The sequence below is a fragment of the Ochotona princeps genome, chromosome 8 (assembly GCF_030435755.1).
Source record: "Ochotona princeps isolate mOchPri1 chromosome 8, mOchPri1.hap1, whole genome shotgun sequence".
Classification (NCBI taxonomy): domain Eukaryota; kingdom Metazoa; phylum Chordata; class Mammalia; order Lagomorpha; family Ochotonidae; genus Ochotona; species Ochotona princeps.
The window spans coordinates 81,152,245-81,168,026 of record NC_080839.1 but is presented as its reverse complement, the minus strand read 5'-3'; the positions used below and the strand labels follow the sequence as shown (position 1 = coordinate 81,168,026).

General features: G+C 49.9%; 1 protein-coding gene across 2 annotated transcripts in view; it reads left to right on the top strand.

Annotated features, from left to right (window-relative positions):
• The window catches only part of DCDC2C (doublecortin domain containing 2C), a 78,879-nt gene that overhangs the window by 50,984 nt on the left and 12,113 nt on the right, over positions 1-15,782 (top strand). Inside the window, exons 10-11 of one of the 2 annotated variants that reach the window (XM_058667437.1) lie at positions 2,823-2,864; positions 2,958-3,054. In XM_058667437.1, coding sequence (XP_058523420.1) covers positions 2,823-2,864; positions 2,958-3,054 — 139 coding nt within the window. The remainder of the gene's footprint in view (positions 1-2,822; positions 2,865-2,957; positions 3,055-15,782) is intronic. The other variant, XM_058667438.1, reaches the window with a different exon arrangement.

Sequence of the window (15,782 nt, the reverse complement as noted above, 5' to 3'; positions counted from 1 at the left end):
GCCTCCAGCAGGGTCGGGTCCCAGTGCTCCTTAGTCCTCCAGCAGGGTCGGGTCCCAGTGCTCCTTAGTCCTCCAGCAGGGTCGGGTCCCAGTGCTCCTTAGTCCTCCAGCAGGGTCGGGTCCCAGTGCTCCTTAGTCCTCCAGCAGGGTCGGGTCCCAGTGCTCCTTAGTCCTCCAGCAGGGTCGGGTCCCAGTGCTCCTTAGTCCTCCAGCAGGGTCGGGTCCCAGTGCTCCTTAGTCCTCCAGCAGGGTCGGGTCCCAGTGCTCCTAAGGCCTCCAGCAGGGTTGGGTCCCAGTGCTCCTTAGTCCTCCAGCAGGTCGGGTCCCAGTGCTCCTTAGTCCTCCAGCAGGGTCGGGTCCCAGTGCTCCTAAGGCCTCCAGCAGGGTCGGGTCCCAGTGCTCCTTAGTCCTCCAGCAGGGTCGGGTCCCAGTGCTCCTAAGGCCTCCAGCAGGGTCGGGTCCCAGTGCTCCTTAGTCCTCCAGCAGGGTCGGGTCCCAGTGCTCCTTAGTCCTCCAGCAGGGTCGGGTCCCAGTGCTCCTTAGTCCTCCAGCAGGGTCGGGTCCCAGTGCTCCTTAGTCCTCCAGCAGGGTCGGGTCCCAGTGCTCCTTAGTCCTCCAGCAGGGTCGGGTCCCAGTGCTCCTTAGTCCTCCAGCAGGGTCGGGTCCCAGTGCTCCTTAGTCCTCCAGCAGGGTCGGGTCACAGTGCTCCTAAGGCCTCCAGCAGGGTTGGGTCCCAGTGCTCCTTAGTCCTCCAGCAGGTCGGGTCCCAGTGCTCCTTAGTCCTCCAGCAGGGTCGGGTCCCAGTGCTCCTAAGGCCTCCAGCAGGGTCGGGTCCCAGTGCTCCTAAGGCCTCCAGCAGGGTCGGGTCCCATTGCTCCTTAGTCCTCCAGCAGGGTCGGGTCCCAGTGCTCCTAAGGCCTCCAGCAGGGTCGGGTCCCAGTGCTCCTTAGTCCTCCAGCAGGGTTGGGTCCCAGTGCTCCTTAGTCCTCCAGCAGGGTCGGGTCCCAGTGCTCCTAAGGCCTCCAGCAGGGTCGGGTCCCAGTGCTCCTTAGTCCTCCAGCAGGGTCGGGTCCCAGTGCTCCTTAGTCCTCCAGCAGGGTCGGGTCCCAGTGCTCCTAAGGCCTCCAGCAGGGTCGGGTCCCAGTGCTCCTTAGTCCTCCAGCAGGGTCGGGTCCCAGTGCTCCTAAGGCCTCCAGCAGGGTCGGGTCCCAGTGCTCCTTAGTCCTCCAGCAGGGTCGGGTCCCAGTGCTCCTTAGTCCTCCAGCAGGGTCGGGTCCCAGTGCTCCTTAGTCCTCCAGCAGGGTCGGGTCCCAGTGCTCCTTAGTCCTCCAGCAGGGTCGGGTCCCAGTGCTCCTAAGGCCTACAGCAGGTTAAGGCCCCATCATTGCTTGTAGTGGTGGTTGGGTCTTGTATGACTTTTTTTGATTGTTTCCAATTTTTACTGTTTTTAAATTTTTCTTGTCAGTGAAAAGGTCTACAAAATTTCATGAATAATTTGATGTATTCAATAAAAAGAAGGAGGGAAAAGAAAATTGACTTTAACTTTCGACGACCATGCTTGTACCTGACTGCCTCTTTTTGTGCTGTGCCTGCTACGTGGCACAACTTCCTGTTGAGCGTCCTCGCACAGCCCAGGCGGCACGTCTCTCCTCCACTGACTCCTGCAGAGTTTATGTTTCCTGTGCCATCCAGACCAGGCAATGGCTCTGGAGCTGCGTCTGTGCAGTGCTCCTGTCCTCCGTCGAAGTTTCCTAACTGCAGTGACTGACAGCGGGAGTAACTGGTATCGAGTTTAGGGCAGAACCTTGAAGATCGCTCTTGTTATGGCTATGAGGTAGCGTGGGACATCATAAAAACTCTCACCGAGACCGGATGTGGCAAAGCCAGGGCTGGGGTGGTCCTATGAGAGAAGTAACATGAGCCGCGGTACACAGAGGCTCTCACAGGCCATGTTGTCCCTAAGGAGCGATCTTCCACAAAGCTAGACCCTTTGTCTGCATGAAAATTAAAATTTTCTTTTTGGAAAAAATACATAAAGTCTTAAGTAATCAAAATAAGGAACAGAATATTTGTGACACAAACTCTATTAATTGAAAAAGACCTCATGAGTCATTAGTAGAAACACCAATTAAAGGAAAGGTAGATGAAACAATTAAGACACGAAAGAACACAGATTTCTGAAAGACAAGGGAATAGGTCCGTCCAACTCTTAGTGGAAAGAACACAAATAAGAAACTCCAACACCTGGTGCTTCCTAAGTCCTTTTAAGGGTTGGCCCTTCCTGGGGATGGTGAGCCTTGCCTTAATGCGCAAGTGCAGGTGCGAGCAGGCAGTGGTGCTTGGCTCCAGCGGCGCTGCCCTGGAGCTGGGACTTTGCGTATTCCTGCTAAATAACGTGTGCATATCTTTTCAAAAATATTTTAACAGCTGGAGATGCTCCACAAATATATTACTAACAAATAATAGGGACAGATGCAAACTTATTCCACAGGGTTAGCTGATTGATTTATGTTTCACAGGTAGAATGGGCAACAATATAGCTGCGTTCTGAAGAGCAAAGGTTCCAGGACATTAAGTTAGAAAAAAATCAAAGTGCAGAGTGAATGGGATGTGTCGCCTTGTGTATAAAATATCCTGCCAGCGGTGCACGGAGACAGGCCTTCAGAGCTGCAGCAGGCAGCAGGGCTGGGCTGGGTGTTCCCGGCGCCCTGAGGGCGTTGATGCAGTCAGCCAGGAAGGTGCCAGGAGGAGGAGCTTGGGGTTTCTTTTAGGGTACCCTTGTGGCAGAGACCTGATTACCGTTTCTGTGTTTTGGATAACAGGGGAAGAAAGATGAGCTGCCCTCCGAAGACACTGAGAGAGAGGTTTGTATGGCCAGACTGTGGCTTGTGTTTCCTGTTTGGTAGACACACCTAACAGCATGATCAGTGGATCCCCTACCTTGTCGATGTTTTTAGGAATGTAACTTCCGCGGCTCTGTCATGTGCCATAGCTCTGCTCCCAGACCTAGCAAAGAAAACTCAGAGGGGAAGAAGCACCTCCGAGGCTTTGCAGGTGGGTGGAAGGGTCCGCTCTGAAGGCAGACCACAGCCAGATGCGCTGAAACTGGGATGGCAGGGCGTGAGGGACCCCTGGAGGCCCTGGCGCAGGCTTCCCAGGCTGCAGGCTGGAGCCACACCCCCAGGGGTGGGGGAGGCCCTACTCTACTAGTGTCCCTACCTGGCAGCTCGTGGTCCTTCAGCAGTAGCTCTGTCCCACAGTGGACCCGGTTCTCGCGGTGTTTGCTGCTTGAGTAAACATTGGTGATGGTTTTCACTGGAGTTTGTAAAATGTCATCTTCCCTAAGGCTGCTCAGTGCTCTGAGCTACTTGTGGTCATGTTTGGGAAGGGTAGGACTTAAAGCCGGCCCCTGGGGACCTGGGGACTGGCTCTGACTTGTGACCAGCGCTGTGAGCTGTGGGAACACGCCTTGCATCCCAGAGTCTGGATCCTCCTCGAGGCTTGTCTTCGTTGTTGGATTAGAACATGCAGGAGATGTGCTTTTGTTTGTATTGGCCGACTGGTGAAAGTCTCCTCCCCGTGTTCTGAGGCAGGGGTACAGCACGTGTTCTCTGTGCACGGTGGCACGTGTGGACGCGCGATCGCAAGAGGAGCCCTTAAGCCCGGTGTCAGCTTCCCCATTAGCTCGCTAAGGTGTAGAACTTCTGCTCTTGTTGCTGCTAGAGCCTGTCTACTCCCTGTGCTGTTTGTCCTTACGGTAGAGGAGCGTTTGGTTTCTTGGCCACAAAGGAGCCACTGGGCTGTCTCCACTCCTAACCCCCTTCTGGAGAGCCCCGACTCTGACAGCTGGTTCTCCGCAGCAGTTAGCAGCCCACGTTCTTACGCTGGCTGGAAAAACCATCATTCCGATGAGAACAACGCTCTGTAAACTCACAAAACCACTGTTTTTATTGTCGAGTAACCGTGGTGAGATCATCACTTGTCTGGCGTGTGTGTTATTTGCTCTTTCAATCAAAATATTTGATCAGACTCGTGGAAGTGAAGAGTGCAGCTTCGATCCGTGCCAACTTGCTGTGACTGCAGTCTCCCCCTGCCGGTGACACCGGGGTAGTTCCCAATGTGTGAAGTTACTGCAAAAGTTAGGAATGCCCCGAAGCCACCGCGGGTGATGAGCCAGGGGTAAAGGGCAGTGAGTGAGGTCAGCGTCATCTCCACAGAAACCCTGGTTCCCTCGCAGGGCAGCATCCTTGGGAGCGGGGACTCGCTGCTGCTGCTGCTGCTTGCATATTCTGGAATACAAGGAGGGACTGCCCCACAGACAGTATTAGCATACTTTCTTTTTTTTAAAGATTTAATTATTTTTATTACAAAGTCAGATATACAGAGAGGAGGAGAGACAGAGAGGGAGATCTTCCGTCCGATGATTCACTCCCCAAGTGAGCCGCAACAGCTGGTGCTGTGCCGATCCGAAGCCAGGAGCCAGGAACTTCCTCCAGGTCTCCCACACAGGTGCAGGACCCCAAAGCTTTGGGCTGTCCTTGACTGCTCTCCCAGGCCACAAACAGGGAAAGGATGGGAAGTGCAGCTGCTGGGATTAGAACCGGCGCCCATATGGGCTGCCGGGGCGTTCAAGGCGAGGACTTTCGCTGCCAGGCCACCGTGCCAGGCCCCAGTATTAGCATTACTTTCAAATCCATCTTTTTCTTGGTATCTCGTAATAGCTTTAAAATTAAGACACTTATCAAATCATAAACAAGTTGTGTTTACTATAGAAAATTAGAAAATGTGGTCGAGAAGAATAAGATCACTGAATTCCTGTATTCAAAAGAATTCATTGCTGTGTACATGCTTTAAGACTGCCTGCCATCTCTCATCTTTACTGTGGCGATTAACAAATACTCCAAATTGGAGTCGAGGGCACTTCCCGCACCTGACGGCTGTGCTCAGTGTGCTGTGCGTACATTGGGTTTATTGCCTGGGAATGGACGCCAGCCTTTTTAGCAGCGCTGGCTGCGGCTCACCCTGGAGACAGCAGCGGCCTCCAGTGCGCGGTGCTGGGCAGGCTCTGCCCGACAGAGGCCGCTGCCGGCCGCCTCCAGCCTGACCAGGCACAGTCCAGCCAGGACCAAAAAGGGCGATTTTCCAGTGGAACAAATTCACTCTGATTTCTCAGTGTTTTCTCGTGATTAGAGTTGAAAAGTAGGAGAGACTTAGGAAGAAGAGTAAAGACTTGGAATCAGCTAATAGTGGGCTTGCAAGCTGTAAGCTGGGAGTTTTACATCATGAATCTAGATGTTGAATTATTTTACTTCCTTGCTGTGCTGGGCAGGTAATGACTGTGCCAAGCCAGCACTGACAAAGAACACTTGGAGTGTAGCTTGCCCAATAGACTGGGTTATGAACTCACCCATTATTTCTGATGCACAAGTTTTAAGACAGGTTGTCACAGTGACAACTCCCAGGACACAACGTGTTGAAGAAGCTGGAAGGATAACTGTCACTTTAAAAACGCCTTGAAGAGTCAAGTATCATTTTGCTAGTGAGTGTCCTATTCGTAAAACATAAGGTCCGAGCATTTCTGCCAACATAGGAGATGGCCTGTTATATTTTAGAGTGGCATCGTGTGTGACTCATGACAGGGTTCAGCATGATCGTGTCAAGGCAGGACGTCTTGGGACACACGTTGGAGGCAGTGTGTTCAAGACCTTCCAAGCACCTGTTCTCCTGAGGTGGAGCAGGCATGGCTTCCGAACATGAGACCCTGAACCTGCTGCCTAAGACCACAACACTTGGCGTTCTGAATTCCTCTAACATATTATATTTAGAACTTCACTGGGAGTTGAAATCTCCTCAGGTAGATGCAGGGTGTTGGGACAGTTGAACGCATTCCATGGGTGCACCCTGGGTATGGTGTGCTCTGTGGCATGGGTGCATCCTGGGTATGGTGTGCTCTGTGGCATGGGTACATCCTGGGTATGGTGTGCTCAGTGGCATGGGTGCATGTTGGGTATGGCGTGCTCTGTGGCATGGGTGCATCCTGGGTATGGCGTGCTCAGTGGCATGGGTACATCCTGGGTGTGGCGTGCTCTGTGGCATGGGTGCATGTTGGGTATGGCGTGTTCTGTGGCATGGGTGCATCCTGGGTATGGCGTGCTCTGTGGCATGGGTGCATACTGGGTATGGCGTGCTCAGTGGCACGGGTACATCCTGGGTATGGCGTGCTCTGTGGCATGGGTGCATGTTGGGTATGGCATGCTCTGTGGCATGGGTGCATGTTGGGTATGGTGTGCTCTGTGGGTGATGGAGAATGGTGAGCCTTGTGCCGGGTTTACCCAGAAAGCCTGAGCTCAGGTGAAAGCAGTGAGTGTTTGATACTTATGTGCTACCAGCTATTAGTGGGGAATAAAACCGTGCAATATTTCTGAAAGATCAAAGTAATGGTTTATATTGATTAACAATAAATAATATTTAAATGACTTAATGAATTCTAAGCTCAGAACATTAGGGAATTTTCCATTGCCTGCAGCTGTTGAGGGAAACACCAGTCATGCATCCTGCCGAAGGAAAGCGCACGCAGACCCAGAGCAGTGATGTGCTGTGGCTCTGTGCTTTATCAATCTATCAGGAGAGGGTTTACATTTAATTACCATTGCCAGAAATGCCAATAAAACCAGGGTTTTTGTGATCTGGCATTGTCTCTGACTCAGGAGTTTTGTGACAAAATGAAAACAGCATTGATCTTTTAATTGATTTTTAAAATTCATTGCCTGTCCAGTGTCTTTACTATTTTTTCCCCTGATTATCCTGATACCACAGTGTCACCATGCTAAGTATTTTATTGCTTCCCTAAGAGACAGGGTCAGTATTGATTGGCACTGGAGTTCCAGAAGCTAAGTGTTAAGTCATCAATAATGCTAAGTGGAATCATGGTGAATTAAATATTAAGTAATGAACTTTTTGAGAATTGCCTGATTCTAGAAAAATCAAGATTGTTTTTCTCTATATGTAATAGGCTCTTTTGGATTCAAGCGGAGAGAGAATTTAAGTTTAAAATCTGCACAATTGCAGATACATGTTTTATATAACACTCTTCATGTGAAACAGGGTGCTGAATGGATACATAGACCGACTGATTCAGCTTTTCACAGGATGAGCTCCCTGGAAACCGTCTTGTCTCTTCCGTGGGAGTTCCTGCAGGGGGATATACAGTGCTTCCCGTCCAATTTTGGACAAGATTGGCAACTGAAGCCAGTTCCCACCTGGACACCTTCCGTCTTGGGCTGTTGTCTCTGGCGTTCAGGTTGTGGACTGAAAGTCCCATCCTTGTTCCTGCTGCTCAGACCAGACCAGGAGCCGCTGCTGTGGTCAGGTGGATGCGTTGCCTCTGGGCAGAGTGCAGAGTCCAGTGCTGTTTCTGAGCTCTCTTGGTCTCTGAGGAATGTCTACCATTTGTTTGCTGGCCGTGACATTGTGAAAGGGAAAGCAGGTGAGATTAAGTCAGACACTTCACAGACCTTCTGGCTTGGCCTTCATGTAGTAACAGGTTGTTTCGTGAGTTGTTGCCTATAATATTATCTTTTACAGAACACCGATTTTAAACATAAGAACACAATGCTCCCTTTGGGCCATAGGCTAGGACACAGAGAAATAATGGCAATGGGATTTTGTTGTAAGTTCTTAGTAGTGTCAGCATGTCAGACTAAAGAACTTCATGGGCTATGCCTGACGGACAACACAGCCAGCCTGACTAGTTGGACTGGGGAGTGGGACGGGCTGATCCTCCCGCATTCTTCCTGACAGTGCTGTCTGAGCCTGGGCGTGTCCTGATCCGTTTCCAGTCACAGTGAGTCATCCTCTTAGCACACTTTGTTTGCCTTGAGTTGACAGGTTTTGTAAAACTGTGACCAGCTAACACAAAAACCATTACATTTATAGAAGGGAAGGGAATTATTTATGCTTGCTTGTGTTTCCCCATGGGTTATCGATCTGCTAGCTATAACTTTTAAAACATATGAATTATTTTTAATTGCAAACATATATATGGTCACCTTACTGCATTTCTGCAGTGCACCAAACAACCTGGAGTTTAGATAACCTAGATAAGGTCATAAATAGAATTTTTGGACACAGAAAGTGACATTTCGCATTTTCATTACTGGGAAAGCTAATGAGAAATCTTTATTGGCTTCCTACACCACATGTTGTCAAGGTACTTCTAGGTGGATTTGTTACTTAGTTTCCTTAAATTGACAGCCATATTTTGGAGAGAAAGCTGTCTCCTCTCATTGGTCGTTTAGAGCTGGAGAGGAAGGGGCGTGCAGGTCCTCAGGCACTTGGAGTTGACAAAGGAGGTTGCCTGGTGGCCTCTTTCTCCCTAGTCCACGTGTCTGCACTGCCCACCGGAAACAGCAAAGGTGTTCTGACTCACACCTAAGGCTCGGCTCAGGCTGCCGCAAGATCCCATCCACACAAGCCCAGGCCTGTCTGTATGGCTATTTGAAAGGGAAGGATCCACGATAGTGAGAGAAAGTTCTATGCTTAAAAACCCGTATTTTCAGCTTTTAAGTAGAATGTGAAGAAGTCAGGATCTTACGAAAATCGTGCTTCCAAAAGGCAAATCTACATCTTGGCTTAGGCGCGTGTTTCACAAGCTGGTATTGCAGGGATTTCACACGATGAGTGCACGTCTGGGTTTGGGTGAGGGCGCTTCTAAATGTGCCAATTCCATCTCCTGCGGCTGTGGCCTGGGCAGATCCCTTTCCTGTGACGTCACCGCCGTCCCCCAGGTCACATGCTCTGTGCGTCAGCGGCGTGTGGGGCAGCAGGCCCCTCCCTGACAGTCAGCAGGAGGGTTCCTTAGATCTCTGGGATCTTAACTCTCAGTCAGAAGTTCTGAGAGTATTTTTTCTCCACTCCTTTACACAGCTGAAGAAAAAATGGGAACATCTCTTTGCTAATCCCAGTGCTGCGATGTTGCGGTTTTAATAAGCTCCCTCATTGTATTAAAACTGCGCAGAAACAATTCCAAATATCAAATGAGTGTCCTCTGTGCTAGGGACCTACTCTGACTGACCAGACCCTAGTCCTGGTTCACACACAGGAAGTGCAGTAGACTGTGGGCCCAGTTTCCAGTTTACAGGAGTTGAGTTTGTCGGTCCCAAGTGCAGAGAGCTGGTGGCGCTGGAGTGGGGCTTGACTGCAGGGAAACGGGGCTTCAGGAACATGTCTAAGGGAGTGTTTCCATCTGCTTGTGAGGCACCACAATTTGGTTCGGAAAGAAAACAAAACAGACTTTTAAGATTATAAATGTTACATAAATAGGTCAAACTAGCGATTTCTGTCTTTTTGTAGAGAAAAGAAGGAAATCTTGGTTTAGGAATCCTCTTTGCAAATGTTGAGCTTGGAAGATACGGCTGCATTTCCTTTAGACCTTGGAAGTTTGATGTATATGTAGGACATGTTAGTGGATTCGTGATCCCTCTATAAAGTGTGTGGACATTTGGTGCAGTGGTTGAAGCAGTGTTAACCCCCAACACACACAGCTCATGCAGGAGTGCCTGCTTCAAGTCCTGGCTCTGTTTCTGCATGAACGGCCTGCCAATGCTCATTTTAGGAGACAGCAGGTGAGAGCTGCCCGCGCGGGAGGCCTCGCCTGAGCTGTGGGCGCCTGGCTTTGGGCTGGCTGCATGGGCATTTGAAGAACCAACAGATAGAAGATTTGGTTTTCTGTGCCTTGCAAATACAGTGAACATAAACAAAATACAAAGGAACTAATGACAAGCATCATTTAAAAAAACATTTATTTGAAAGAGAGACAGTGGGCCCTGCACAGTGGCCTAGTGGCTAAAGTTCTCGCCTTGAACATGCCAGGAGCCCATATGGGCACTGGTTCTAATCCTGGCAGCTCCACTTCCCATCCTTTCCTTGCTTGTGGCCTGGGAAAGCAGTCAAGGACAGCCCAAAGCTTTGGGTCCCTGTACCTGCGTGGGAGACCCGGAAGAGGCTCCTGGTTCCCGGCTTTGGATTGGCGCAGCACCGGCCATTGCACTCACTTGGGGAGTGAATCATCGGAGGGAAGATCTTCCTCTCTGTCTCTCCTCCTCTCTGTATATCTGACTTTGTAATAAAATAAATAAATCTTAAAAAAAGAGAGAGCATGAGAATCTTCTGTGTACTGGATTTATTGCCCAAATGTCCACAATATTCAGGCCAAACTTAGGAGCCAGGAAGTTCTCCATGGATCTGCTGCGTGGGTGGCAGGGCTGCAGATCTTTGAGCCACCATCTGCTGCTGCCCCAGGCGCATTAGCAGGAAACTGGATTGGAGGTGGAGCATCCAGAACTTAACCAGGCCATAACTGAGATGGAATGCATATTGTCAATGGGCACCCCTGCATATTTCTTTTTTTTTTGATAATCCATTAGATGAATTCAATGGTTCATTATATAATATTTTGACACATTCAACTCTTTAGAGTAGTGGTTGCCCAACCTGCTTCTCGTAACTCCTCCATTTGTGTTATCGCATACCTCAAAGGGCTTCTGTTTGTGCGGGCAGCATCTATCAGTAGTTCCCACCATAGAAATTAAAACAGAAAGCTGAAAACAGTCACTTACTGATTTGTTTAAAATAGCTATAATTGATCAGTTACATGTTACTCTAAATGACAGAGGTCTTTCAGTAAATTGTTTCCCAAATCAAGCAAGAACAAATCCCTCTGCTTAGAGGCACCGTTGTCCGTTTTGGCATATCTTTCTGCCAGGCCTGAGAGAAGAGACTTCTGGATTTTTACATCTACTTATGTGTCACTCTGTTTGCTGTTTTGGTTGAAGTAGGTGGGAAAAATATCCAGCCTCACTCAGGTATGTACTTGGAAAAGGCAAGAATGTTCGCTTACAATTTGAAGAACCAGGACTTGGCAAGTGTTGCTTCTTAAAGGTTGGCTCTGATGTGGATTCAGAAATCCCATCATTCTTGGCTGCATTAAAGTTTGTGGTTTTGATTCACAGGTGATTTCCAGAATACTGGTGCAATGGACTCTGCAAATGCCAACACATTTAATTATCCAATATTTTAAAAATCATAGGCATTGATATATCTATCATTACATTTAGGAAAAACATGTCATTTCATGAACCTGTCAAACACATGGACATGTTTGCAAATTCTAATTTCTTTTGAATGCTCCAGTTTTATTATTGGCCCCAAGCATTACCAATTATTCTCATTATAGACTTATTTTGTTGAAGAGAATGTTGGCCAAATACCCAAGAGGCAATGGCTGTGGTTAGTCAGTCATGCTCAGGGAATAGAGTGTCCTGTGAGCCAGGTGGCTTACTTAGCTTGCAGTGTGAGCCACCTGCGAGTGCTTTCCCTGGAGACTTTCTGTGGAGCAAAGCTGTGGAAAATAGCTTGGACATGACTGAAAGGCATCTCCCTGGCCCCTGGCCCCTGTGCAGCAGTGGGTCGTGAGTGGAGGAGCTGCAGTGAGGGGGCAGCCGTGGGCTGAGTTGCCCTGGGCTGTGCGTCCTGTCGTGTGCACCGACATTCTCATTGCCACTGTGGACGAGAGGGCCTGCAGGACTCTAAGGAGTGGCACTGGGCAGCGCGCAGTACTCATTAGGTAGCATTAACTATTTGACAGGGAAATTAAAGCTACCACACGTTAGGACACATTGTTCAGCGTTTATGAGTTAAACATGGAGAAACGTGTGTCTGGAATTATAATAGACCCTGAGAAAAATGAGGGTAGTGTGGCGTGCTCTGGCAGCAAGGAGCAGAGCCCTGGGAAAGGCAGCCTCTGGCCCCTGGGTCTTGGCTGTATCTCCGGGCCCAGCTTCTTCCTGTGAGCTTGTCGTTCGGCTTCAGACACCAGTTGTGTTCCTATCCTGAGCTGTGTTCCTTTTTCCCATGTATTCACGTTGGCAAGCTCTGCGCCCTGCCTCTCCATGTCTAATCACCGTCCTGGGGCATGCCTCTGCCAGCACTGCTCATTGTAGCTCCTTGGAGTGCCAGGTCGCTGAGCCCCTGCAGGATGCCCTGTGCCTCTAGACCCCAGGGCTTCTACAAGTACCTGGAGGCTGTGTCCCTTGGTTTCTGGGTGTTTTTTGAACTCATAGAGACTGCAAGTTTCAGTGCAGAAGAGGTCTGTCTGAGGAATCAGGCTTTGGGCAGGACACTTGCGCCGCCCTCCGGGTGAGTGAACTTTCCCGTTGGTTGAGCTGATAAGGAAGTGCAGTGAGTCTGTGCTCACCCTGAGACACTGCCCTACCATGACACTCCAGTGCCGCCTCCCCGGACCACTCAAACTTCGCATCGAGTTCAGTGACCCCTTCTTCATCTGCTCTGTGCTAGAAACCCCCGGATCGTCCCATTTTTGATACTGCTTCTTGCTTTGTTGTCAGCCTGTTGGTTCCGCGGCTTGGTACTCTGTGGTTGCGTCTCAGCAACCTTGACTGCCAGACGGTCGTTACTTTACAGACAGCCAGTGATTGGCTGCTCTGTACCATTTCCAGGAAATAGACATTTAAAGCAAGACCAAAACTTCTCACTCCCGGCCTCTGTGATGGAAATTTCTCTCCATGGATTAGAAGTAAGCTCTGTCTTACTGTTTGTGTTCTTGATGTTCAGTCTACTGAAGGGCCTCTTCCTGCTCTGCTTCAGGTCTTGCCCGTCACTGTGTTTCCTGCTTTGGTGTTCTTGGCTTGTGATTCTTACAGACCACACTGTGAGGAAGAGAAGACCCCGGAAAGGAAGACTCAGTGGGAACATGTGGTTTTGGGAATATTCCATGTTATGCCACTGGGTTTTCCTGAGGTTGTAATTATGACATTAGCACCAATATTTACTGGAATTCTATCATTTCCCCAGCAAATAATTTAATTATAGTGAGGATTTTGATGCTGCAGTCTCTCTCCCCATTCTACACTCTTAAAGAACTGTAGTGCAGGAGGACAGATCTACCTGCCATTGAATTATTAGGGCTGCTGCTTCTGAGGTTTGCTTTGACAGGACTAGGTGGTTGCGTGAGGATGGATGGGAACACGTTAGAATTAGCTTTTGCTGTCCCTTTATTGATCATGTGTATTATTGAAAATCAAGAAAGTCTTTAAACAGCCACAGCTGAGTGAAGTGCAGCCAACAACTCAGACCAAGCTGCTGTGTTCAGAGCTGGAATGAGCCGCACACATCTTGGGTTCTGTCACTGAGCACAAAGGAGTGGGGGTTATAGGCAGATTAAACCAGGAACTGTATGGGTGGAGTCCCAGCGCAGACCAGCAGGGAAGCCCAGGGCCCCCCTTACCCTCTTTGGACTTGGCGTGGGAGCCAGTGGAAGGTTTAGGAGGCTGTCTTCTTGGTGCCGGGTACAGCTGGGTCAAAAGAGACTTGGCTTGTGCTGCTTCCCGTGAGCCCAGACCAGGGACCAGCGACGAAGGTGGCACCCATGCCTGTGCTTCTGGTGAGCAGGAATCAGCGTTTACTCCTGGAGGTGGCAGCGAGGGTGACAAGCTGCTCCGCTCTGCCTGTTGGTGTGCCCCCCGCACATGGTCTTGGTGTTTGGGTGAGATGCAAATAGAGCAATACCTTACTACTCATTAAAAAAAAAAAACATTTATTTGTAAAGCAGAGTGAGTGAGAAAGAGATCTTGCGTTTACTGGTTTGTTCTCCAAATGGCCACAATGGCCAGAGCTGGGCCAGGGGCAGCCCAGGGGCAGGAACTCCGTCCGAGAGTCCACGCGGGTCTTGAGAGAGCAACCTGACTTACAGCTTGGTGTTGACAAATCACTGTTCATGAAATTGGCTTGCTTCTGTGTGGTAAGCCAGTTCAGCTCACAGTGTAGTGATGCCCCTGACCCCGATTCCGTTCCCGACCGTGTGGGATGTTGTCTTTCTTGTTGATGATGCTAGCTCTCTTGGGAGTTTGCTTCATTTGATCGGCCAGTTTTCATGGCACATGGATTCCTATGGATCTTTACAGATGTGGCTGTGCTGGCTGCTGCTTCGGATGAGACCCGCCGTGCTTCTCAGCTTGGCTCCCCAGGATCTTTCTCGAGTGTTTACCCTTCTGATCTTACCTCTCTGACGTTAAGTTCAAATATTGTGGCTTGTGTTTCTACATTTTGCATTTATCTTCAAAAAAATTTTATTCTCTTCTTCTTATTTTACTTTCTTTCTTATTTGTCCCACGTGGTGTTCTTGGAGCTTTGTGGAACTGTGGTTTGATGTACTTCAACAATTTTCAGAAATCTTGAGTTGTTTTCTCTTGAATTCTTCCTCCTGCTGCTCTGCACACTGGCTTGGTTTCATGGCTCTGGGATGCTCCCCAACCTTTCCTCTCTGTCTTTCTGCTTGGGAAAATTCTGCTGACCTGCTTTGATGACCACTTAGTTTTTCCCTGACTCTGCTTATTTTATGGATAAATCTATGTAATTACCTATTAGCAAAATCCTCTAGCATTCCCATTTGATCGTATCTTATAGCTTATTCTCCTGTGTTAATGCATGGTGCTCATGTCTGGCACTGGAGCAGGACTTGCAATCCTCCCACACAGGTGGGCACAGGTAGCGTTGATTCATCCCGGCTAGCCAAGGGTAAAGATTGACCAGGGGGTCGGATGACATTGGTGGAAAAGCAGGTGCGGGGAGAGAGTTGGTCTCGGGGCAGGGGTGTCCTCACCCTTGCTCTATGTATTTTGCTCTATGGCTCATGTATTTTTGGAACTGTTTTGAATTCTGTTTGATAACTCCAACCTGTGTGTCCCATTGATCGGATTTCATTGAGTTTGTGATTTAGTGCTATCTTTTCATTGTTTTTTCTTCCTTTTCATGTGTTTGAGAACTAGTGGTTTAAAGTTGAGCCTCCTACATAGCACAGCCTGGCAACCTTTATAGTCTCAGAGAATCAGGGTGTTGGATTCTGGGAAGGCCACGCTGTTGTCTCTGTGGTGTTGCTGAAACAGACACAGAGTACATGAGTGAAAAGGCTTGGCTGGGTTCCAGTCTTCACGCACGAAGGCAGGTGGCAGGTGGCAGGGGGCACTGGACACAGGCCGCAGAGGCTGTGGTCGGCAGCGCATACACCCTCCGGCTCTTGTACCTGCTCCTCTGTGAGACCTTTAGCCAGGGGCTCACGTCAATCCAAGAGCTGAATTTAGTGGCGCTGTTGGTATGGCTACCCTCCACTGACTACCAGCTTCCAGTTCGTTATCCTGTGCTGAGAGGGGGCAATGCCCCAGCATGCAGGTGCCCACATCTCCTCTGGGCCGTCCCTTGTCCCACGGAGAAGGCTTCCTCTGGGCTCTTGCCCTGGGGGTTTCTCCTGGCTTCCCGAAGTTGGTGGTCTGTTGGGGATGGAGTTGTAGGTGGGCAGAGAGCTCTCCTATCTCTCTCTCGGCCCCTGTGGAGGCAGGCCTGGAGCCTCGGGGTTCTCTGTGGTCTGGACCCACAGCCCTTTCTGCTCCATTCAGCACTGTTTCCCAGTGGGTCTTCACTGTGCTCTGGGGCACTGGCTTTGCTGTCCTCTCTTCTCGAGGTCTTAGGAACGTGGCAGGGAAGAGCAGGCCGTGGTGGATCTCGCTTGCCTCGTGGCCCCACAGCCCGGGAGCGGCATGCGACTCGTGCCTCCCGTTTGTCAGCCTCGTGTTTCTGCAGGTCTCCTCGGGAACCAGGCCCACAACCCGAGTGGTGGGGAAGGGTGTCCTGCCTTAGATTTGAGGCTAGCTGGTTGTCCTGTGATGGCAACACCATTGTCACTTCGCAGCTTTTCTAGCTGTTTCTTATGT